This window comes from Schistocerca nitens, chromosome 2 (assembly GCF_023898315.1).
Source record: "Schistocerca nitens isolate TAMUIC-IGC-003100 chromosome 2, iqSchNite1.1, whole genome shotgun sequence".
Classification (NCBI taxonomy): Eukaryota; Metazoa; Arthropoda; class Insecta; order Orthoptera; family Acrididae; genus Schistocerca; species Schistocerca nitens.
The window spans coordinates 1,035,018,650-1,035,045,909 of NC_064615.1; the positions used below are offsets into that span (position 1 = coordinate 1,035,018,650).

General features: G+C 41.1%; 1 protein-coding gene across 1 annotated transcript; it reads left to right on the forward strand.

Annotated features, from left to right (window-relative positions):
* Window positions 1-21,895: 21,895 nt before the first annotated feature.
* Window positions 21,896-23,551, forward strand: LOC126235515 (keratin, type II cytoskeletal 1-like). The gene is made up of 2 exons (XM_049944233.1): window positions 21,896-21,961; window positions 22,932-23,551. Exons 1-2 carry the CDS (start codon window positions 21,896-21,898, stop codon window positions 23,541-23,543), a joined length of 678 nt encoding a protein of 225 aa, XP_049800190.1. The 3' UTR covers window positions 23,544-23,551.
* Window positions 23,552-27,260: the final 3,709 nt, after the last annotated feature.

Here is a 27,260-nt window from a genome sequence, read left to right on the forward strand (position 1 = left end):
TGAAGCTATGCAGATGCCGACAACGTTGTTCAGTTGTTCCTGCAAATGTATTAGTTGAAATGTAAACACTCTTCCATGAGCAGTAAAAACACTTGACATTTTCACGGTGTTTTGCGTAACCGAGAGTAGAATAATGACAAAAATATTTTGTGAAATGATTTGTCTAACAGTCAAGTATAAAGCGGGGTTAGGGAAAAATTCTATGCGCCTTTGAATGATGCTCAAAATTACATACGGCAAATGATACGCTTCAAATGTTTCACTAATCTATGTTATTTATTACCTTTAGACAATTATTTCACAAAACATTTGACCTTTTTTATTAAAAAAGGATTTTCAGTTTTTGCTTGGAAAGCATGAAATCTGTTATAAGTAAAAAATATTATATTATTATTAAGACAGTGTAGATCTAGAGAAAGCAGAGGAGTTTCAGTTTATACCGTAATATGAAATTTATGATTTCACCATGAAACAAAGAATTCTGTAATTCCTCATGAACGTAACTTTTTATGAGCGTAAATGGCTAGGGATTGAAGAGATAAACTTTTTGAAAATACATCAGCAGCTCTTCGTTTCATATCTCAGTTTTCCCTCAGATCACTAATTAAGTTTTTCATTATATCTTTTATAACTTTCAAGCATTTACATATTTTCTTGAACATCGTTAGAACTTAACTAGATGAAAAGCAGATCATGAGTAAAGCTTGCAATGGTTGAAGCCATTACGTTTTTATTTCTGAATACGTTCTTCTATTATTTCGTCGTTCCTTTGTGACTTCGGTCTTGTTCACGTAATTCACTTGTAACGTAACGTAGTGCAGCAGGGCAATTAAACGAGTGCAATAATAGTTACCAGCATCAAACTGCAATCGACCTGAATCGAAATAAGGAATAACAGTTACCGGTAACCTCACTATCGCAACGAATTTCCACTCTCCCCAATAGCACATTCCCAGAAATATATTATCCCCTATAACGCCGCCTTTACACCAGACAGTTGAATATCACTATAGGCACTGTAAAGGAAAACTCCCTAAAATCCTCTGCTGAGGTCGAAAGAGTAATGATGGTGGTTTTCAACCACTCTCTCTGGATCACGCATGCATTCTAATGATCAGTCACTACCGGACGGCAGTATGATTAGAGTAACCGAGTGCCTTCACCTCCCGAAGGGTAGTATCAATTATTTTAAATTTTATTTGAGTTGCAGCGGAACTCTTTTGCACCCACAATGCTCTTCTTGACGAAGCTAATGAGCCTCTACTTGAACTTACAAGATAGTACCTTAGTTAGAAACATCCACTCAAAGGGATACTATTTGGGCAAGACCTTATATTTCCGAAGAATTGAGTGTTGGCGAAGTAATGCTTCACTGCTAGGTACTGACTATACAGAAACTTCCACGACTAGCATATCTCATGATATTTCACCACTAAGCCACCAAGTTGCAACAGCTTCGTGCCATAATCTTTTCATGGTAGATTACAGTAATACGACAACAGGTTTAGACAAACACACGTATAGAACATACATGAACTCCAGTAGGAGCTCGCAGTTGTTACTCGATTTTTTTAAAATGATGTGACCATGCGCACCGTCTGTACACAGATGGATAGCGTACTTCAGAAGACGCCGACAGTGCATACTATGACGAACAAAAGCAACGTATTGGTCAATTTCAACTTCCTCTGGAAGCCTAGATACTTAAAGCGGAGTTCTATCCAGCACTGAATGAACTTAAGTATGGTAACTGCTTAGATACAGATACATCCATTATTCTGACACAGTCGCGGTCAACATTGCTACTTGTATGGGATCATGTGGTCAGTGATACCAAAATCGCTTGGTGTACTAGACTACAGACCGCATTGCCGTAACAAGAAAATCTACATGCAGTGGTATCAGGGATAATGAAACGGCCGACTATGTCGCTAACAGTGCCATCCATCATGCGATAAGGACGTACGAAGACGTTCCATATACGTAGCTTCTGCAAGAACTGCGGCGATTCATCAGAAGCTCCTGGAAGAATAAGTGGCGCTTATCGTAGCAACAGAGGTGAAGATATTAAGGAGCTATACTACCAAGCGCCCGTTCACGACCGTGGTATGTAACTCAAAATGTTCCATATCGGCGTGTTCCGCCCTGGATTTAACCACGGGCAATTCTGACGGCACCACTGTCGGCTACATCTAATTGACTCACCGCTATGTGTTTGTGTTGGAGGGGAAATCGATCGCATCATTTCCGGTGTCCATTGCGATACCATGCCGCAACCAATTTCCCACGGTGTTTATGCTTCGTGGACAGTACCTTCCCAACAAAATGAATGTTCTGCTTCCAACGCGTGATGTCTCACTGTGTAAATATATTTATGTATAACTTCTTAGTGGCTGAACACGCCACGATCTTATTAGTGAGTGACAGACGTGATTTAATTTTTAGCATACAATGTACCAAAGGCTTGCTGAGTGGATTGTATCCGACGGACACAAATAAATTAAGAAAAGAAACAGCACCCGTCCAACTTCAGGCGGCCTCGTTAATTAATATCTTATGCCCACTATAGTGACGATAAATTTTAGCACTGTTATTATTATTTAGCACATTTCTCACGTTTCCACGACAACGTCTCTAACTAAGGGAACACGTAGCAGTCATGTAAATCCCGTGTTGCAACTAGAGAAACCTATACAATTACATAGCCTTGAAAAGTTATTAGTTCTAGCCGTAATCCATCCCGGAAGAAGTATCGTTTGTTCTGAGGAATCGTTGCTGTGCAGCGCAGCTTATAATGTGGCTATCTAAACAATACCCTCGTTCCCAAAGGCCTTCTCCGTAAGAAAGATCTGTTAACTCGATAATTCTAGAGCGTTGTATTCTCATCCTGAATGCCAGGTAATTAATAACAACATCAGTTGGATGTAGAGAGCACTGCAAAAATTTTAGCTACTGTTTAGTTAAGCCAGAACTTCAGTTGAAGAAATATCAACTTACTAGTCGAGTATATAGTTTGTTCTTTCGTAGCACGTACTGTAGGCATATGACTTGTCGGCTTATTGAACGATGTTCCAGAGAAGAAGGTACTGGCGGAGAATGAGAAACAGCACACCCCATGGATGAAAAGTTTCGGCCAGAAGAGGCAGCCTATGGAGCAGATAACGAAATGGTACGTGCCACAAGACCATCTTTTAAGAAAATTAAAGTGTTTGCAAAAATTCTATCGCTGTAGGCATCAAAACAGTAAGATAAAGAAATAAGACGCAATAAGGTAACAAGCCACCCATGAACCATGGACCTTGCCGTTGGTGGGGAGGCTTGCGTGCCTCAGCGATAAAGATGCCGTACCGTAGGTGCAACCACAACGGAGGGGTATCTGTTGAGAGGCCAGACAAACATGTGGTTCCTGAAGAGGGGCAGCAGTCTTTTCAGTAGTTGCAGGGGCAACAGTCTGGATGACTGACTGATCTGGCCTTGTAACATTAACCAAAACGGCCTTGCTGTGCTGGTACTGCGAACGGCTGAAAGCAATGGGAAACTACAGCCGTAATTTTTCCCGAGGGCATGCAGCTTTACTGTATGGTTAAATGATGATGGCGTCCTCTTGGGTAAAATATTCCGGAGGTAAAATAGTCCCCCATTCGGATCTCCGGGCGGGGACTACTCAAGAGGACGTCGTTATCAGGAGAAAGAAAACTGGCATTCTACGGATCGGAGCGTGGAATGTCAGATCCCTTAATCGGACAGGTAGGTTAGAAAATTTAAAAAGGGAAATGGATATGTTAAAGTTAGATATAGTGGGAATTAGTGAAGTTCGGTGGCAGGAGGAACAAGACTTTTGGTCAGGTGATTACAGGTTTATAAATACAAAATCAAATAGGGGTAATGCAGGAGTAGGTTTAATAATGAATAAAAAAATAGGAGTGCGGGTTAGCTACTACAAACAGCATAGTGAACGCATTATTGTGGCCAAGATAGACACAAAGCTCATGCCTACTACAGTGGTACAAGTTTATATGCCAACTAGCTCTGCAGATGATGAAGAAATTGATGAAATGTATGACGAGATAAAAGAAATTATTCAGATAAAGAAGGGAGACGAAAATTTAATAGTCATTGGTGACTGGAATTCGTCAGTAGGAAAAGGGAGAGAAGGAAACATAGTAGGTGAATATGGATTGGGGGGAAGAAATGAAAGAGGAAGCCGCCTGGTAGAATTTTGCACAGAGCATAACTTAATCATAGCTAACACTTGGTTCAAGAATCATAAAAGAAGGTTGTATACCTGGAAGAATCATGGAGATACTAAAAGGTATCAGATAGATTATATAATGGTAAGACAGAGATTTAGAAACCAGGTTTTAAATTGTAAGACATTTCCAGGGGCAGGTGTGGATTCTGACCACAATCTATTGGTTATGAACTGTAGATTGAAACTAAAGAAACTGCAAAAAGGTGGGAATTTAAGGAGATGGGACCTGGATAAACTGAAAGAACCAGAGGTTATAGAGAGTTTCAGGGAGAGCATAAGGGAACAGTTGACAGGAATGGGGGAAAGAAATACAGTAGAAGAAGAATGGGTAGCTATGAGGGATGAAGTAGTGAAGGCAGCAGAGGATCAAGTAGGTAAAAAGACGAGGGCTAATAGAAATCCTTGGGTAACAGAAGAAATATTGAATTTAATTGATGAAAGGAGAAAATATAAAAATGCAGTAAATGAAACAGGCAAAAACGAATACAAACGTCTCAAAAATGAGATCGACAGGAAGTGCAAAATGGCTAAGCAGGGATGGCTAGAGGACAAATGTAAGGATGTAGAGTCTTGTCTCACTAGGGGTAAGATAGATACTGCCTACAGGAAAATTAAAGAGACCTTTGGAGAGAAGAGAACCACTTGTATGAATATCAAGAGCTCAGATGGCAACCCAGTTCTAAGCAAAGAAGGGAAGGCAGAAAGGTGGAAGGAGTATATAGAGGGTTTATACAAGGGCGATGTACTTGAGGACAATATTATGGAAATGGAAGAGGATGTAGATGAAGATGAAATGGGAGATAAGATACTGCGTGAAGAGTTTGACAGAGCACTGAAAGACCTGAGTCGAAACAAGGCCCCGGGAGTAGACAACATTCCATTAGAACTACTGATGGCCTTGGGAGAGCCAGTCATGACAAAACTCTACCATCTGGTGAGCAAGATGTATGAGACAGGCGAAATACCCACAGACTTCAAGAAGAATATAATAATTCCAATCCCAAAGAAAGCAGGTATTGACAGATGTGAAAATTACCGAACTATCAGTTTAATAAGTCACAGCTGCAAAATACTAACGCGAATTCTTTACAGACGAATGGAAAAACTGGTAGAAGCGGACCTCGGGGAAGATCAGTTTGGATTCCGTAGAAATGTTGGAACACGTGAGGCAATACTAACCTTACGACTTATCTTAGAAGAAAGATTAAGAAAAGGCAAACCTACGTTTCTAGCATTTGTAGACTTAGAGAAAGCTTTTGACAACGTTAACTGGAATACTCTCTTTCAAATTCTGAAGGTGGCAGGGATAAAATACAAGGAGCGAAAGGCTATTTACAATTTGTACAGAAACCAGATGGCAGTTATAAGAGTCGAGGGGCATGAAAGGGAAGCGGTGGTTGGGAAAGGAGTGAGACAGGGTTGTAGCCTCTCCCCGATGTTATTCAATCTATATATTGAGCAAGCAGTAAAGGAAACAAAAGAAAAATTCGGAGTAGGTATCAAAATTCATGGAGAAGAAGTAAAAACTTTGAGGTTCGCCGATGACATTGTAATTCTGTCAGAGACAGCAAATGACTTGGAAGAGCAGTTGAACGGAATGGACAGTGTCTTGAAAGGAGGATATAAGATGAACATCAACAAAAGCAAAACGAGGATAATGGAATGTAGTCAAATTAAATCGGGTGATGCTGAGGGGATTAGATTAGGAAATGAGACACTTAAAGTAGTAAAGGAGTTTTGCTATTTAGGGAGTAAAATAACTGATGATGGTCGAAGTAGAGAGGATATAAAATGTAGACTGGCAATGGCAAGGAAATTGTTTCTGAAGAAGAGAAATTTGTTAACATCTAGTATAGATTTAAGTGTCAGGAAGTCGTTTCTGAAAGTATTTGTATGGAGTGTAGCCATGTATGGAAGTGAAATATGGACGATAAATAGTTTGGACAAGAAGAGAATAGAAGCTTTCGAAATGTGGTGCTACAGAAGAATGCTGAAGATAAGGTGGGTAGATCACGTAACTAATGAGGAGGTATTGAATAGGATTGGGGAGAAGAGAAGTTTGTGGCACAACTTGACTAGAAGAAGGGATCGGTTGGTAGGACATGTTTCGAGGCATCAAGGGATCACAAATTTAGCATTGGTGGGCAGCGTGGAGGGTAAAAATCGTAGAGGGAGACCAAGAGATCAATACACTAAGCAGATTCAGAAGGATGTAGGTTGCAGTAGGTACTGGGAGATGAAGAAGCTTGCACAGGATAGAGTAGCATGGAGAGCTGCATCAAACCAGTCTCAGGACTGAAGACCACAACAACAACAACAACACAAGGTAACGAGTGCGTAAGAGGATTTAGGTCGCATATGATCTGTTCGCAGCTGTAATTTATCAACTGCAGAAAGTTTTAACAAAGATAAAAAGTCAGTTGTCAGCTACACAAGAAAACGTTTATTTGGTTTGCTTTACTGTCATCTTCAGAAGTGAAACAGGCTAAAATCATTGGTAAGCCAACGTCAAAATAGGATCCGGTTGGTAGTGTTCATTGCCACAGCCACCAAACTGACTGGTAGCTGACTTTTGTCGCAAGTAGGCCTACTACTCTGAAGCGCCAAGGAAACTGGTATAGGTATGCGTATCCAAACACAGAGATACGTAAACAGGCAGAATACGGCGCTGCGCTCACAACAAGTGGCTGGCGCAGTTGTTAGATCGGTTACTGCTGCTAAAATAACAGGTTATCAAGATTTAAATGAGTTTGAACGTAGTGTTATAGTCGGCACACGAGCGATAGGGACACAGCATCTCCGCGATAGCGACGAAGTGGGGATTTTCCCTTACGACCACATCACGAATGTAGCGTGAATATCAGGAATCCGGTGAAACATCAAATCTCCGACATCATTGCGGGCGGAAAAAGATGCTGCAAGAACGGGACCAACGACAACTGAAGAGAATCGTTCAATGTGACGGAGGTGCAACCCTTCCGCAAATTGCTGCAGATTTCATTGATGGCCCATCAACAAGTGTCAGCGAGCGAACCATTCAACGAAACATCATCGATATGGGCCTTTAGAGCCGGACGCCCACTCTTGTACCCTTGATGACTACATTGCATAAAGCTTTACGCCTCGTCTGGACCTTTCAAAACCGGCATTGGACTGTTGGTGACTGGAAACATGTTGCCTGGTCGAACGAGTCTCGTTTCAAATTGTACCGAGCGGATGGACGTGTACGGGTATGGAGACATCATGAGTCCATAGATCCTGCTTGTCAGCAGTGGGCCTGTTCAGGCTGGTGGAGGCTCTGAAATGGTTTAGGACTTGTGCAGTTTGAGTGTTTTATGTGGCCTCTGATATGTCTAGATACGACTCTGACAGGTGACATGTACGTAAGTATCGTGTCTGATCACCTGCATCCATTCATTTTCATTGTCCATTCCGACGGACTTGGGTAATTCCAGCAGGACAACTCGACACCCCACACGTTTATAATTGCTACAGAGTGGCTCCAGGAATACTCTTCTGAGTTTAAACACTTCCGCTGGTCGCCATACTCCCCAGACATGAACATTATTGAGCATATCTGGGATGCCCTGCAACGTGCTGTTCAGAAGAGATTTCCACCCCGTCGCACTCTTACTGCTTTATGGACAGCCCTGCAGGATTCATGGTGTCAGTTCCCTCCAGCATACTTCAAACATTAGTAGAGTCCATGCCACGTCCTGTTGCGGCACTTCTGCATGCTCGCGGGGGCTCTACACGATATTACGCAGATGTACCAGTTTCTTTGGCTCTTCAGTGTATGTACGATGTGAAATTTGACATTTGTTTTCCACTTGTCGCACGTATCATATACTGTTAGAGATGTCACTCAATTTTACTGACCCTGTAGCAATGGACACCACCGTCTGATTCTTATTTCGACGTTGGCTCGTCAATTGACGTCGTTTAAACTATTCAGGAAAGTGAGTACCACTTTGCTGTTAGTGTTGACTACGGTGCTTTCGTTGCTCTGATGCGAAGCATAACGAATAAGAAGTATAGTGAATAGTTTAGTAGTAAAATATTGTAATCATTAAGTTTTGGGAAGTAGCAATGAATTATTGTAATGGTCAAACACCATACATTTCCGATCGATGTCATTCTCCAAAACGTGTTACTGTGAAAGAATTCTGAAAGTTGGCAGTTAATCCTCCTTTCACATAATTTGATATTTTATTAATTTGTGGAGAGTGCCTTTTCTCTGACTGTGTTTACTCATATAAATTGATGGTAAAGAGGAATATCACGCCGGGAACCGTAACTGAGTTTGCTTTATTTCCATTTTTATAACGTTTGACATTCAGTACACTTATTACCAGTAATCACCCGTTCTAAAAGCGACAGTAAACTGCAGTGCCTCTGATATTCTGAATTACTATTCAAAATTCCATTGGACATGAGTGCGTGCAAGTTTCAGCCTTGCCCTGAGTCGTGCAAGGGTAGCCCAATGGTGAGGCCACCGCTCGCTATAAGCGAGAAATCCGGGTTCGAGTCCCGATCAGTCACAAATTTTCATTGTCGTCATTCCATTCTACAGCTGATGGTTGTCCACATTTGCAGTCGCGAATGCATTTAATGATGATTGCTATATTAAATGAATGTGAGTGTAATTGTAAACGCTTGCAACTGGGTGGATTCAGGTGGACATTCTTGGTTTAGTTGCACAGTAAAGGGCCGGGGAACGGCAGCTGAGTTCAACTTTCAGGGCTAGCGCCGCCCAGGCCGAGTGTCAGAGCGTTTTCATGACGGGCTCCCTTGCACTGACTCTTTCAGAACCATGAGCGAGGGATGTGTTGATTCAAATTTTAGGCATTCAGTGATGGAAAATTTTGAGAATGAGAAAACAGGTGTCGTTTCTCCTGACTTCTGACTGGTTGCAACATTGGTTCTAACGCTGTTGGGCCTCCAAGTCAAACTGAGCTTGGACGCGTGTTGCTGAAATCAACTGCTTTCAGCTGTATATGAACTTTTACAGGAAAAGTTCGTGTAAAAGTTCATATTGAAACGTCCCCTTAGAGAAATTTAAAAATGACAGTGCTGAAAAACCTCTTACGATATTTGATTTTCAATCAGCTGAGCAAAACTCGACGTACTCATACATTTCTCTCTTTACTTATTCTGATCATCACTAAACTGACACACAATATTTTTAGCGCAACGCAATCTGACTTCCAATAATCCCCACAACAGAATGACCATGACTAACAATAACCTATATCTTTCATGAATCACTTACCTCACAAAAATCTTGGTTACTCGAACTACTGCAATACAGCGATCGCCAATACTGCCAGCTAAAAGATTCTAACTACTGAAGGCAGTAACTACTGATAGGCATAGTCAGCAAATGAAAGATTTTGATAGAGAAAAACAATATATTTTCCTTAATAACGTTCAAAAGTCATCATATATATATATCTATCAATTCATGACATCCATCTTTACAAATTTCCTTTTTCTGGCGAACACGTGTCCAGGCCGTCCGCTTTTTGTAACCTCTCAAAACTCTGGCATCTCTCTCTCTACATCCACCACTGCTGGCGGCTCACCTCCAACTGCCCAATGCTACGCGCTGTTCACATCCAACTGCCCAACACTACACAAGCAAATATTCCAACAATGAGTCCAGATTAGATTAGATTAGATTAGTACTTGTTCCATAGATCATGAATTCAACACTTCGTAATGATGTGGAACGTGTCAGGTTAATAAAAGGTGTCTATACAAGATATTACATTAGACTAAATATTACATGACACTCAATAATTCTTTTTTTTTTTTTTTTTTTTTTTGTAGACGTTGGGAAATTACCCACTTACTATTTCCAAAAATTCATCTAATGAGTAGAAGGAGTTGCCATTAAGAAATACTTTTAATTTCCTTTTAAATGCTATTTGGCTATCTGTCAGACTTTTGATGCTATTAGGTAAGTGACCAAAGACTTTTGTGGCAGCATAATTTACCCCCTTCTGAGCCAAAGTTATATTTAACCTTGAGTAGTGAAGATCATCCTTTCTCCTAGTGCTGTACCCATGTAGACTGCTATTACTTTTGAATTCGTTCGGATTGTTAATAACAAATTTCATAAGTGAATATATATATTGTGAGGCTACAGTGAAGATTTCTAGCTCTTTAAATAAGTGTCTGCAGGATGATCTTGGATGAGCTCTAGCAATTATTCTGATTACACGCTTTTGTGCAATGAACACTCTTTTACTCAATGATGAGTTACCCCAGAATATGATGCCATACGAAACCAGAGAATGAAAATAGGCGTGGTAAGCTAATTTACTCAGATGTATATCGCCAAAATTTGCAATGACCCTAATAGCATAAGTAGCTGAACTCAAACGTTTCAGCAGATCCTCAGTATGTTTTTTCCAGTTCAACCCCTCATCAATGCATACACCTAGAAATTTGGAATATTCTACGTTAGCTACCGATTTCTGATGGAAGTCTATATTTATTAATGGGGTCATTCCATTTACTGTGTGGAACTGTATATACTCTGTTTTGTCAAAGTTTAATGAGATCCCATTTGCAGAGAACCACTTAATGATTTTCTGAAAAACATCGTTTACAATTTCACCAGTTAATTCTTGTGTGTCGGATGTGATAGCTATACTTGTATCATCGGCAAAAAGTACCAGCTTTGCATCTTCGTGAATATAGAATGGCAAGTCATTAATATATATTACGAACAGCAGAAGACCCAAGACCGAACCTTGAGGCACCCCATTCTTGATTGTTCCCCAGTTTGAGAAATCACCAGCCACAGACTGCACACAGCACAGTCAGTGATTTTCATACAGAGTGCTACGTGGCGTTACCAACATAAAATTCTAAAAAGCCTACTTACAATATATGCTGAAAGCCGTTTATTACAGAGTTACGGATTGCTTCAGCTGCTGTTGCCCTCAACAGAAAGCTATTTGAACTTGGATGACAGATAGACGCAAATCGTACCATACTGCTCCAACTCGATTTCAGCGTTCATCGTTCATAATGGCTAGCGAGTAGTGGTGTGCCAAGCAGTGAAAAGACGTTTTCAGTCCGTTAATGTTCTGAACGACCACCTGGCAGTGGAAGAAGAGCGACATGCTCGGTATTGAGGTGGATCAGGACGGAATGGGCAACATGTAGTCTTGCGTTATGTGTTGATAGGGCTGTTCATAAAATGCTAATATATCGATATTTCACCAGATAATATCGTTATGTACAGGCGAAATTTTCTTCCCGCATATATCGATTCATTAACGTCAAAATGGCAGTATCGAGTGACGGTATCATTATTTTATATTATCCTTTTTCTCGCTATTTTCGGCAAATATTTGAAACTGTTCTTTTGAAATCGTAGTAGAGCATAAGTTTACTTTTACTCTGCGAAGGCGTCTTACTACTTTTTGCCCTTTCATCGCATCCAGTCTTTCTCTTCGACTGTGTGAAGCAAGTGTAGGTGGCACAAAACAAGACATCCAATTGCGTTGGGGGGTGCAGGGGTGAATAGGATAATAAGAATATGAAGAAAAAGCGCACCATTTGCTTTAAAAATTGTTTTTTAACGCAACTAGGGTGCTATTTCTTCACATCGGCATTCTTGAAAAAGTTGCCGAACGTAGTGAACAAAAATCTAAATGACAAGACTGGTGTTTGCGGCGGGTGGAGACGTGTGAGAAAAAATGCTGACGTAATCGGCTCTCGGCGCTACCAACAGAAGCTGCAACGTTTAACTTCAACATGCAATTTTCCTACATCAGCGCGAAAAAAAGTTTATTTCGAAATGTAGCCAATGCAAAATTAAGAAAACAAAGTATGTGAGGTTAAGTGAAACAAAAAATATTGCATTAAAATGCATCATGTACACAATTGTTATTATCAACCCAATAGTTGACCAGAAAGCTATTGTAAAACAAGATTTTCATCTGCACAAAGTCCCATTATTAAATTGTTTCTCTTTCAATTTTTGCTCTAAGGGAGATAGGCAGACCGATAGCTAATTGATGTAGGGAATATCTAATAATAAATCAATACTTAAATATATAACTCTAAAACTGGCAGTATATTTACAATGTGCAGCCGATATTTATATAGGCCGATTTGTTTATAGTTCGTCCTTTGATACATCCGTACTTTTGGTCGATGTATCAAGGGTCGACAACGACATTTTTTAAATACTGATGTATCAGATTCCCGATATTTCTAAAAATATCGACAGATACCATCAGACCAAGAGCCAGGTACGTATCACGACCTCGAATGCAGTCTCGTAACGTTCATTCTTCTCGAAGCCTCTACACACAAGAATGCCCTATGGCGATGTTGTACATACAACCGGGGACTCGTTTGAAAATACGACGTGGTGCCGCTCCTGTGTCCATTGGTGTCGCTGGGCACACCATTAAAAAGCCCGGTAGAATCGAATGGCATGAATTGCTGGGAGACGCTGAAGTGCAGGCTCAGCCGCGTAATTGGATACTTTTCTCCCCCTACTCCGCGCCCACAGGCACCTTTCCTTTACGAAATACGAGAGCTGCGTGAGAAAGCCTATATGTCAAACTTAGATAACTGTAATGGGTGTGTGTGCAGTATAAAAAATGTTCAAATGTGTGTGAAATCTTATGGGACTTAACTGCGAGAGTCATCAGTCTCTAAGCTTACACACTGCTTAACCTAAATTACCCTAAGGACAAACACACACACCCATGCCCGAGGGAGGACTCGAACCTCCGCCGGGACCAGCCGCACAGTCCATGACTGCAGCGTCCTAGACCGCTCGGTTAATCCCGGGCGGCGTGTGTGTGTGCAGTGTAGTATCATGTTTGTATTGAATGATAACGAGAGAAGAAAGACAGTGAAAGCTGGTGCCGGAACATAGCCAACTCCCCTCGAAGAGCACCAAGGGGCACGCCGAATTTAATGTCCCCATCTGACGGTTACATCACCATCAACAGTGTCATATACCCTCAATACATGAGACGCTGCGGAGAGTTTTGGGTTTTACTCCAGGGTATTGGGGAAAAACTGGTGATCAGGGACTTCATATCACCACACCTCCTGTCCCCTCTGCCGAAAAGGCCAAGGAAAACTTGTCAGCAGAGTGCGGCGTGCCCATAAGGCCGCGTATCCGAAGGTGCTTAACTTCGGTGACTTGAAGGGAACAAGTGTGGCCACTTCGGTACGGCCGTTGACGGTGCATCACTCTCTGAGTGTATTTCTTCGCTGCTTCGTCAAGTTAAGCCACGAGGACAGTCGTCTTGCTAGTAAACTGAGCTAATGGAAGTCATCGAATGGCTCCTAATATCGTGTCGGACATCCTTTTGCCCGCAGTAGTGCAGCAACTCAACGTGGCATGGAGTAACAGGTTGTTGGAGGCCCCTGCAGAATTACTGAGTCATGCTGCCTCTGTAGCCGTCCATGACTGTGAAAGTGTTTCCAGTGCAATATTTTGTGCACGAACTGATCTCTCGATTGTGTCATATAAATGTTCGATAGGCTTCACGTCGAGCGATCTGGGCGAACAGACAATTCGCTTGAATTGTTCAGAACGTTCTCCAAACGAGTTGCGAACAATTGTGGCCTGGTGGCATGGCGAATGGTGATCCATAAAAATTCCGTCGTTGTTTGGAAACATGAAGCCCATTAATGGCTCCAAATCGTCTGCAGGTAGCCGAAAATAATCATTTCCTGTCCATGATCGGTCCCGTTGGACTAGAGGACTCAATACATTACATGCAAACATAGCCCACACCTTTATGGAGTCACCACCAGCTTGCACAGTGCCTTGCCGATAACCTAGGTCCATGGCTTCGTGGGGTCTGCTCCACACTCGAACCCTACCATCAGCTCTTATCGACTGAATTCGGAACTTACCGCACCAGACCACGGGTTTAGAGTGGTCTAGGATCCAAACGATGTGGTCACAAGTCCAGGAGAGGCGCTGCAGGCTATGTCGTGGTGTTAGCAAACTCACTCGCGTCGTTCGTCTGCTGCCATAGCCCATTGACACCAAAGATCGCCGCACTGTCCTAACGCATATGTTTGTCGTACGTCCCACATTGATTCCTGCAGTTGTTTCACGCAGTGGTTGTTGTCTGTTAGCACTACGACGCTATGGAAACGCCGCTGATCTCGGTCATTAAGAGAAGGCCTCGGCTACTACGTTGTCTGTGGTGAGAGGTAATGCCTGAAATTTGGTATTCTCAGCACGTCTTGACACTTTGTATCTTGGAATACTGAATTCGCTAACGATTTCCGAAATGGAATGTCCCATAATAAGCTCCAACTACTACTCCGCGTTCGAAACCTGTTAATGCCCGTCGTGCGAATGTAATCACGTCGTAGACCTTTACACATGAATCACATATCTACAAATGACAGCTCCGGCAACGCATTGCCCTTTTATGCCGTGGGTACGTGATATTACCGCCATCTGTATATGTGCATAACGTTGTCCTATGGACTTTAATACCGTAGTGTAACTCATGGTGCTTCAGACGTCACACCACTGTCCGTATGGGTACTTGCCCTGCTCCAAAAAAGACATTTTCAAAAATGGTTCAAATGGCTCTGAGCACTATGGGACTCAACTGCTGAGGTTATTAGTCCCCTAGAACTTAGAACTAGTTAAACTTAACTAACCTAAGGACATCACAAACATCCATGCCCGAGGCAGGATTCGAACCTGCGACCGTAGCGGTCTTGCGGTTCCAGACTGCAGCGCCTTTAACCGCACGGCCACTTCGGCCGGCTAAAGACATTTTCCCCACTAAAGGTACACAATAGGTGTTAGTTGCGTGGGGCCGTTGAAATTCTCCAGAGTCCCTCGATTCCATATCTGCATGACGGTCGTGATGTCCAGACCAGCGCGATCCTCAGACTTTCTGAATGAAAAGGCGGAAGGCGTTCGATACAGTTCCGCACTGTCGCCTGATAAACAAAGTAAGGGCCTACGGAATATCAGACCAGCTGTGTGGCTGGATTGAAAAGTTTTTAGCAAACAGAACACAGCATGTTGTTATCAATGGAGAGACGTCTACAGACGTTAAAGTAACCTCTGGCGTGCCACAGGGGAGTGTTATGGGACCATTGCTTTTCACAATATATATATATAAATGACCTAGTAGATAGTGTCGGAAGTTCCATGCGGCTTTTCGCGGATGATGCTGTAGTATACAGAGAAGTTGCAGCATTAGAAAATTGTAGTGAAATGCAGGAAGATCTGCAGCGGATAGGCACTTGGTGCAGGGAATGGCAACTGACCCTTAACATAGACAAATGTAATGTATTGCGAATACATAGAAAGAAGGATCCTTTATTGTATGATTATATGATAGCGGAACAAACACTGGTAGCAGTTACTTCTGTAAAATATCTGGGAGTATGCGTGCGGAACGATTTGAAGTGGAATGATCATATAAAATTAATTGTTGGTAAGGCGGGTACCAGGTTGAGATTCATTGGGAGAGTCCTTAGAAATTGTAGTCCATCAACAAAGGAGGTGGCTTACAAAACACTCGTTCGACCTATACTTGAGTATTGCTCATCAGTGTGGGATCCGTACCAGATCGGGTTCACGGAGGAGATAGAGAAGATCCAAAGAAGAGCGGCACGTTTCGTCACAGGGTTATTTGGTAACCGTGATAGCGTTACGGAGATGTTTAACAAACTCAAATGGCAGACTCTGCAAGAGAGGCGCTCTGCATCGCGGTGTAGCTTGCTCGCCAGGTTTCGAGAGGGTGCGTTTCTGGATGAGGTGTCGAATGTATTGCTTCCCCCTATTTATACCTGCCGAGGAGATCACGAACGTAAAATCAGAGAGATTAGAGCGCACACGGAGGATTTCAGACAGTCGTTCTTCCCGCGAACCATACGCGACTGGAACAGGAAAGGGAGGTAATGACAGTGGCTCGTAAAGTGCCCTCCGCCACACACCGTTTGGTGGCTTGCGGAGTATAAATGTAGATGTAGATGTAGAATCTCGATAGGGCACAATATCGCCGCTGTCGAACTCTGAACGTGCTGGACAATTTCTTACATGAGAGATGGCAGTATCTTCTCACAACAAACAATATTCAGACACGTTCACCGCATAATTTTTCCTTATAAAAAGAATGTAGGTGGCTTTTCTTCCACCTGTTTTGTGGCGCTGCAGTAAAATGTTAGTAATTTACATATCCAAGCACGAAGTACGCTCCGTGTAAATTTCACGTTTTTAGCATGATTCCGTTATGGTTTTGCAGTTCTAATGGGCAGCAGTGTAGTGTAGTTGCCCCTCGCTTGATTCTCAGCGACAGAATAATGCTCCGTAAGAACCCACCTGTAGTTTTAACTGTAGCAACGCATCACTTCAAATCACTTCTCCAGACGTTTCTGCGCAGGTCACGTTGAGTCTATGATTCCGGTGGGAGCTCTCATTTTAAATTGATGGCTGCCGAAAACCATCACAGGACTGTCTCTCAATAATGAGATTTCAGTCGAATCGACTGGGATGTAAGCTAGGTACGAATCGAACGCATGTGTCAGTTGGTCTTATACGCCAACTAGCCTGGGTCTGGTATTATTAAAAATATGGGCACACACGTAAATATCTTACACGGTTTACAGACATGTAGCACACAGGGCTTTTTTTACAACGTAACTGACAATAAAGCCATCCAGCAACAAATTAATTAAAATTAAAGTATCTGCCAAATAGCGAATATGTGACTAACAATCGATCGAGAAAACACGAAACAGAAGTAAAGAATCATTCATCAGAATATTGAGCCTTACTGCAATTCTAGTCACAACTTTGTTGCATTAACACCCATAATTAACTTCTTCTTCACTAAACTAAGTCATTAACGTTCTCTGCAACACCATAGCAGCTAGTTCTGGAAACGACACAAGAGGGTTTTAAATACTGACATTATGAATGAAGTCATGTGAAATGCTATCCGACAAGAAACTATCCTACACAATATTCTGCTAAGCGGGTTTCAAGTTACAAGATATGTTTAAATGGCGCAGGGAATGTTGAGATATTTCAGGCTCTAACAGCTGCCTCGTGTAGTTATACGAGTAGCGCAGAGATTCACGGTAAGGGCGATTTTTGCTACCTATACATAAAATGTCAGAGACTCGGACACTCTACACATATCTCACATATTCCAAGATCGCAACTCAGCATAATAAATTACAAGTATTATTTTTAAGACATACAAAAAGAAATACATTAAGACTAACACAGTGCAGCAAAAACTCAATTGCTAAAAACTCGAACCATACTTCTCTGAAGCATAAAATACACAAAAATGCAGAAAATACGTAGAAAACGAGAAACCAGCAGCACACAAATTGTCACGTGGTAATCCGTTATATACTGTAGTTAACAGTGATATGGTGATGCAGGAGGATTAAAGAATCTTATATATCTAGATAATTCAGTTGGAAAACAACTGAAAACTAGAAAAGAGAAAAACATTTGGAATACTACAAAGAAATGTAAGTTTGTACGGAGCAAATATAAAACCTTGTTGGTTATACAAGTGAATTACTAAGTAGTTAATGTACGGAAGAAACAAGGCATATTTCAGAGGAACACTGTATACAAAGGAGAATGATCCTGCAACCAGTGTCAAAAGATCGTTGCATCCCACATCACGTTGTGGATGCCAAAAAGTTATGTCTGCAGTTCCGATTTAAATAAATGCACATGGTGATTTTAATTCTTTGAATAGTTTATTTGTTTGCACTTAGCCTATGCTTGGCGTTTATTCACTGAACTGGTTGCCAGGCTAGTCACTAAACGCCAATTAAAACATAGTGCAGCGTGCATAACGTCATTGTACGAGATATTAGTTGTGGTAGTGAAGTAGAGTTTATGTGTCAGTTGGCTGTGTGGAGTTGCTGCAGTTCGATGGGTCACCGTGGAGACGTGACAGTGTGATTGGACGACAATGAACGTGATTAAAATTAGCCGATTTGTAGGTGTAACACCGCGGACCAGGCTCGTGAATATGGAACTCCAAATACTTCACAGGGCTGATATCGAAATTCTTGGTTTTTTTTTAATTGGATCTTTATTTTTTGTTATCCCTGCTGTTATCATTCCTGTTAAGCCAGTACTGCGTCAAAAACCTGCCATCGCACTTATTTAAAATGTTGAACTATGTAAAATTCATGAGTTAACAATATAGTTTACTTAGAACCGACGTTTCCTGTCTACGTGAACTACTTGCCACTTGAAGAGTGTATACAGATCTGCCAATCCAAACTCAAACTAACAGCTAATGGGAAATTTTAGACTTCTTGACACAGCGGTATACATTCCTTTTCCCGAAATGTTGTTATGAAACTGAATAGTACGCTACACCTTCACCAGTGATTGGAACCAGTTTACAGCTATAAAGAAAAGTTCGCATTAGAATCACTTCACTCCTGTGTTTACCACCATGTTAGCATTTTATACGCTGGAACAGTTAACTGCTAAATTTAGAAATACGTTTTTGGGTTGAATGTCATAACAAGGTATTTAAGAATGTAGCTGTCGTCCAAATCTGCTGAGCGATTTTTCGTTAATATAAACTGTGAACTCAGTTTCTTGTATTCATGTAACTGTGTAGCACTAAATCGTGTAAACACTAATATGTAATGTAAATGCAACGACGTAAACTTCTACACGAAATAAAATAAGAGGTATATATGGTAATATACGAGGCTCAGAGAATGTATATTATCGTAAACCAGTGAAGAAATTCCCCTATAAAAGAATGGTTATGACATTCGTTCCAAAATACGTAAACAGTCTGTTACCAACGATATCTAGAACAAATGATACTTCAGAATACCAGATCTGAAACTCTACAATGCAATCGTCGAGTAAGAGTTTCTTTATGGAACAGAAACACCTGTTTTAAACAGAGAGACCAAAAGTGAAGAAATCTAAAAGAAAGAACGAAAAGCAATGAGGAAAATTTTAGGGCCAATGTATACTAAAGAAGGAACTCACAGACTAAAAGTAAATAAGAAAATTTAAAAGTCCACATCCATTAATCTGGATATAGGGAAACATAGACTGGAGTTCTAACGTTAAGACAAAGGAACCAACCATATTACATAGACAAGTTTCTGCCCTTCGGAATATATAGAGTGGTCAACCAGGTGAGGTACTAACGAGAAAAATAAGAACGTATAGTCGATGGAACAGAGCAATAATGGCAGTAGGACAGTTGAAAGGGTGAAGGACGGAAGAGGATAATTTCTTCGCTACTAGATGGAGTTTATGAAACTGGATTTGAAGGGCCCAAGATCTAAAGGTTAATGAAAGAGATTAATAGTACTGATATGTGTGATGCTAAATGATAAAAAATTGGCTGAAACTTTGCAAACGAGATCTGAGATTAGAAGAGCTACTGTGTGCGTTATACACAAAGGGAAAAGTTAGCTCATTGTGCCATTTTTAACGAATAACATAAAAAGGCACTAAGTAATACTTTTGATACAGCACAGCGTATTTAAACACTTCTCGTACTTCTCTGTTTAAGAAACAATAGCGTCCCTGGTTTAATATGTTAGGCGTTGTGATCAAATGTCGCTACAAAAAGGTATCTGTAAGTAAACTGGAAATATTTGTCCTGCCTGAATATTTCTACATAAACTGCCCTGTATTTATTTGTACTTTTAAGAAAAAAGCTGTTTTAATTAAACCAATTGGTCACCTAAGAGCAAGGCTAATAATGTGGTGTGTATTTGCGTTATTAACGGCATTTTAAATGTTATTTTTTCTGGAAAATACAGTTTTGGACTACTTATAGATTCGAAACAGTACAAGCCACAAATTTTACTTGCAGCTTCTCGGCTGCCTTGAAAGACAGACGTTTAATTGCAAGTAACGTTTTATTCGCGTAAAAACTACAATACGAACTGTTCGAATCAGTAAGAGAAGTAGGTTTTGCTAGCACAGTGGCAGACAAAATACAGAAACAAATAGCACAAAATAAAAATTCCTTGCTCTACGGAAGTAACTAATAACACAGTACAGCGTGTGGCAGCACACCCTATATACATAACATTTCCTACAAACTACAACAGAAATTATATCACGCCTTCAACAATAAAAAACTACAAACTGTCATATTCAGGAACAGATACAGTCACATGTAAAACTCGCTCAAGCTACAACATGGGAGAGACTGGCAGGAACTGTCACACTAGTTACATGGAACACACGGAATGTCACACTCATTCACAAACTCACAAAATTAGCAACATGCATAATAACACTGGACACCTAGTCAAAAGCATACAAGGAGATCTTAACTGCTCCAAGACTTTCAAGAATATGATATGAATTCTTCTACACCACAAAACCCAAGGAGAAAAAACTCTGAGTGAAAAACTGTATGTGAATCCATTAACCTCTTCAAACGTTTCTCCTGACTATAATAACTGTAACAGACCCATTAATATATTCATTCCTCTGTACATTCCATAATGCAACGCCTAGAACAGAATAGCATAAAACAGAGTATAAAGCATAATCATTAGTTCGAATAGTCAGTAGTGTTAGAACGGATGTTAAACGGACAACGTCATGTGATGGTGTAATCGACGAATAATGGAACATATCTATGTCCAAACTCTCTGAGAAGACAGTCATCTTTGCACCGTATTTTGACTTCACATACACAAACGATGTGAGTGATGATTTGTGTGTGTGCAACTTTTTGCCTAATGAAGGAGACAGAATACCTTTAACTATTTCCTAACATCAGCACATAAAAAAATTACAATATTTGTATTTCCCTATTTTCCAATTGCAGTAAATTTATACAAATACGTCCGGCCGTGGTGGCCGAGCGGTTCTAGGCGCTCAGTCCGGAACCCGGCGAACGCTACGGTCGCAGGCTCGAATCCTGCTTCGGGCATGGATGTGTGTGATGTCCTTAGGTTAGTTGGGTTTAAGTAGTTCTAGGTTCTAGCGGACTCATGACCTCAGCTGTGAAGTCCCATAGTGCTCAGCCATTTGAACCATTTTTATACAAAGACGACTGCTGAACAAGAGAGGCAGAACAGGACGGATGCAGGCGTCAGAAAAAATACCAGTGTAAATATTTGCACTTGATAATGAGTATTATCTTATGAAACGCGTTGAGCTATACAGAATAAATGTAACTGTTGAAGCGTTTCGTTATTTAAATCATGAGCGACATAGCCGCATACTTTCCAAAGCCATCGGGAGAATGTGAACGTATGTGAGTCAGCTTATGTGTACATGTGTGTGTGTGCCTGTGTGTGTGACCAGGCCCACGCACGTATGTATTTTTTGCATGCAAATGTGTAAAAGAACACACATTATTTTACACTTTCTCCCGTGTTTCTCAGTCTGCTGTTAGTGTATGTGGCCTCTCCATAAGAAATTCTAGAATTTCAAGAAGGGGAAACGTCTTGCTGTCGCTGTTACGCCCGTCACCATTCCCTCGGTTCTCTCCATATAATTAAAGTAACTGACGCCGCCCGTTTGTGAGTGAGCACGCTCCAGAAAACGTCTGGGAGCCTTCTAATTGTCTCAGCCACAGCAGGTGGGGGAACGAGTCTAAGGTATTTAAGGAGCGGTAGCATCCCACAATGGTATCAGTCATTGCTTGCTCCACACAGTCCATCAACAGCAGCGGCAATGAGGATCCTGGTAAAGTATTCTTCTCAGATTGTTACAAAACAAGTATAGATACGTTCAAATGGTTCAAATGGCTCTGAGCACTATGGGACTCAACTGCTGTGGTCATAAGTCCCCTAGAACTTAGAACTACTTAAACCTAACTAACCTAAGGACAGCACACAACACCCAGCCATCACGAGGCAGAGAAAATCCCTGACCCCGCCGGGAATCGAACCCGGGAACCCGGGCGTGGGAAGCGAGAACGCTACCGCACGACCACGAGATGCGGGCTATAGATACGTACTCAACGTTTTTCATAAATATGTCATTTACACTTTGTGAAAGATTAATAGTACGAAGCTCCACTTTTTACATAGTTCTTATACAAATGTTCCAAGAATCAGTTAACTGTAACACCTAGAGTGATTTAGTATCACAATTCACTTCGTGACTTCCCTTCATCATACTAGTCTGAACAAAACATTTAGAAATCCGCGTAGTTACATCATCTTTACGTCCACAGACTACTTTTTTTTACGAATGTGTTACTATGGTAACTCAGAATAAAAAAAAGGTTATGGTTGATTGGTTGATTTGGTGGAGGGGACCAAACAGCCAGATCATAGGTCCCATCAAATTAGGGAGGGATGGGGAAGGAAATCAGCCGTGCCCTTTCAAAGAAACCATCCCAGCGTTTGCCTGAAGCGATTTAGGGAAATCACTTAGAACCTAAATCAGGATGGCCGGAAGCGGGTTTGAACCGTCGTCCTCCTGAATGCGAGTCCAGTGTGCTAACCACTGCGCCACCTCGCTCAGTCAAAGAGCTGTGTAATTCACGATTTTCCTTTAGTTTTTGCTTCTACAATATTATCCAGTTTTTACTATCTTCAAGCCCACGTTCAAAAGTTATGCTGACAAGTTGAGGACAGCTTTACTTTTTTTTCTGTGTAACAGAGTGTGTTATAGCGCATGGGAGTATCAAATAAGCATTTACTGTTTTTGTAGGTGTGCGTGTTTGTCCTTGGAGTGGCCTTAGCCGAAGAGAAGAAGACAGAGAAGCGAGGGCTGGATGCATCCCTCGTTAGCTACGGTGGGGGTTATGGGAGCGGCTATGGCCTTGGAGGTGGCTACGGAGGCGACATTGGAGTAGGTTACGGCAGCAGCGACGGTGGTGGATTTGGAGGCGGCCTCGTTGGCGAGTCCGTCGGTCCTCAAGTATCCACAGTAACAATCCCCAGACAGGTTCCCGTGCCGTACCCTGTGCCTGTGGAGAAAACCGTCCCAGTCCCGGTACAGGTACCTGTCACCATTCCTGTAGAGAGACCAGTCCCGGTGCCCGTTTCGCAGCCTTACCCAGTCCCTGTGGAGAGGCCGGTCCCTGTTCCCGTAGGCGTGCCTAGACCAGTCCCTGTGCCCGTTCCTCAGCCGGTGGTCGTGAGCCAGCCAGTCCCTGTTGTGGTCAGCGCTGGATCCATTGGCAGTGGCATCGGAGGAGGCCTCGGTGGTGGGCTTGGTGGAAGCTATGGCAGCTACAGTGGGGCCTACAGTACAGGCTATGGCGGAGGCATCGGTGGCGGCTACGGAGGTTACGGATCTTATGGGAAATTCAGCCACTGACGCCTGAAGCTGACCCCATCATCTTCATCCAACACACGCCATCGCAGATTCAGGTATCATTTTTGTAATTAACTGTGCACAAAAATAAACATTTTTGTGAAACATAATTTTCTGTTTAATTTGTTTCCTTTTTTCTCTTATCACTAAAGAAAAGTTGTTATTAACCTAGAAGTTGAACGCTAGAGTGGACATGTCCTGATGAAGTACTACTCATATGTCTCCATCTGAGCTAAGAACTGTAGACCTACAGTTTAACACAGAAACAGAACCATTATGCACTCGAAAACTATTCCTACCTTAAAAAAAAGAAAAAAAACTTCGGAGCAGAAAGTTTTTATTCCTACCTAAAAAAAAAAGAAAGAAGAACTTCGGAGCAGAAAGTTTTCTTGAGGATCAGCATAAACTGTAGAAGTTGTCAGCAGTTGAGCCCTCACCATTTGGATTCAAAAGTTGCTGTCAAAATGGCAGTCAATAGACTCAGAGCACTTGAGCTAAGTCTCGATATCTAAAGAAATCCTATTGGCATCCATATCAAAAGATTTACAGGTACAACGAAAAAAAAAACATATAGCAAGTTCTTTTAATGGAGATTTTCAGTTTCTCTCCTCCTACATACGACTTCATTACCTTATTACTAATATAATGGTCTGCTACTTTGCCCACACAGTAACCAAATAACGTATCAGTCAACAGAAATCGAAAAGAGATATACAAAACGGTAGCTGGCCAGTGGAAGTAATTATAGTTTATACATTAAACAAAATAACATGAAACCTTCATTTGAACAACTGAGACGTAATGGAATACAGCATGCCGTTATTGTCTTACACAGACAACAACTACGTGCGAAAAACCGGGCCTTTGTTAAAACACACATAATAGTCAAGCAAAGACTCAACCACAGAAAATACAGGAAGACCGCTTTTAAAATGTTTATAAGAAGAGAAAGAATGTGATGAAATCAAAGGAGAGAATTTTAAAAAGTTATTTTCTATCACGTTCGCTAGAAATTCGGTGTCACTGCTACATGATTATTCTATATAGGAAGCTAAGAGTACTTTATCTTCGTATAAATTATGTGTACATTTTGTGCAAAGCCTCTTTTTTTAACAGTTAGACCACGGCGTTTCAATCAATCATTGTCAAGTTGACATGCGCCACTAACAGTAATTCAATAATGTATCCTTTGAGATGAAAGTTCCATTTGTTATGGAATGAGTTCCATATATAATCAGCCAGTGAACTGCTTTTCAAAATGTTTCCACTCCTTTCCTGTCGAAGATAAATTTCTATCGCCAAATACACAATGAGTACGTCTATGAAGAAACTTCAGCTGGCTAATGTGCAGGAAACCAACGTCGAAAAACGTGTGATGTAAGAGCAGTTGCCTGTGAATATTGTGTCTCCATTGGGCAGTGTGTGGTTTCATTAGCAGTTAGTGTTCAGAGAATGTTAACAGCTAATCTCTTTTGTCAAACTGCAATTTTTTCGGCCACCGACTTAAGGGCAGCCTGTCTCTGTGTCGATGAATTCTTGCTACCTCAGACATAGCCTGCCTTTAATAGACACGTTTTAGCATACAAAAAACTCGGTTTATTAAGGCTCACGCAAAGAAAACGTAAATATAGGACATTTGCGTCACTACTATATCCCCTGGCATCTCTGAAGAGAAATGACAGACGTGCAGTGAGTTTTCGACTTCATTCTACTACCCATACTTAGCAATACACATAAAAACACACACAAAGAACACCGATATGTTTACACATTGTCCAGAAACAACATATAATCAACTCCAGTCCGTCGGTTCTAACCAAGATATTCGAGAGATTTTCCTTGGTTATCAATCGCTCGACGCAACAGCAAATCTCCCAAATATTTCTTTTTGTCCCACTTGCAGCCTGTTACGATTTGGTTCAAAAGAACCCAAAATGAGCCCAGTCATCCCGTGTAAGAAACGAAAGATAAAACGTACCAGAACTCAATCGTATTGCATTCTTCTCAACGTATCCATAGCTGCTTTCTTCTTTTTACGACCAAAATGTTTCCTACAAATTAAGACCATGAGCACATCGTTGCCTGAACGTCGTCTGTTTTACAGGTGTTTTTCTATTCATACATGTAAACTGCATGTCGTCACTCCTTGAAGGCATAGATGGACGAACGTATTGAAAAAAGACCAACTACAATAAATATGTGACAAAGGACAAAAAAAGTTAATCCAACAACTGTTTAATGTTTCAAATACAATAGACATACGTAGTCTTGGGCCCGTTTTACTACTACGGAAATACTAGTAAAAGGTTACATTAACTGAAGTGTGTGCATATCTATCATGATCAGCGAGGATTATGAATGGGTACTTCCCTCTCTTTTCAATGCAGTTGTAACCACAGCCACTAGTTTTTGCAATTTCCTCTAAACTATGCGGTGTATAATAATGTTTTATACGAAATCTGTAAAACTGATAGTGTAATTAGTTCACACTTTGCTCCAAATTTGTAAAATATTTATAAAGATGTGTACACCAGGGTCTTTCAGGACGTCAAACCCTTGTAAAGCAGTCGAGAAAGTCACTAGATCCTACAAAATTTCCTACCTTTTTGAGATTTTGGTTTTGTTTCAGCAGATGGTCTGTAGTGCAGAATCCAAATTTTCGATGCCGAGAATCATTTGGTAACATGGTGGAGCCGAAAAACTGGGGATTTTTTTACTCTTTTGTAATTTTTCCTGTAACTTTTTTCTCTCGCAACCTACAACATAAAGTACACAACGTACATACCAAGAGACATAGCGTCAAAGGAACGTTAGAATTATAAAATTGCAAAATATAAAACAAGTGCTGGTGTTAGTATTAAAACTTCAATTTTATTACATATGTAAAAAATTAACGATAAGCATCTCTAATGGTGAACGATTCTCAATAATCCACACCCGTAATGTGGTGCTCAATTGGGCAAAGGCAGTGTGAAAATGTTTTTTATGACAGGGGCTTCTAATTGTCAACGTATAACATCAATAACAGAGCCACCTCGTTTTTCGTCGGATGTTCGTTCAGTGTTGGTATACAGTTGCATAGAAAAACACAATTTTTGATCTGTGCAGTTTGTATACTATAAAAGCTTGCGTTGTATATAACATAATGTAATTTCGTATCAGCAACCAGTATATTCATAAAATATAAATTACCGCGAGTGAGAAAACGTGTCAAAGACTAAAAAATCACCTAAGAAAGTTAACGTCATGAGTCCTATGGACAGTCTTCAAGCCAGATTCGGCATCAACTTCTTCCCCTTTACATCGGTAGGGATTTCCCCGTCGTCGTAAGCCCTTCAGCATATTCCAGTGCCAACCTTTCCATCTCATAGTAGCACTTGCAACCTACGTACTCAATTATTTGCTGGATGTATATTTGCTGAATGTATCCCAGTCTCGGTCTTCCTCTACAGTTTTCACCCTCTACAGCTACATCCAGTACCATGGAAGTTATTCCTTCATGTCTTAACAGATGTCCTATCATTTTGCCCCATTTTCTTGTCATTGTTTTCCTCATGTTCCTTTGCACTCCTATTCTGCGGAGAACCTCGTCATACTCTACCTTATCAGTCCACCTAATTTTCATCATTCGTCTGTAGTACCACATCTCAAATGCCTCGATGCTTTTCTGATGCGGTTTTCCCACAGTCCATGTCTCACTACCATACAATACTGTGCTCG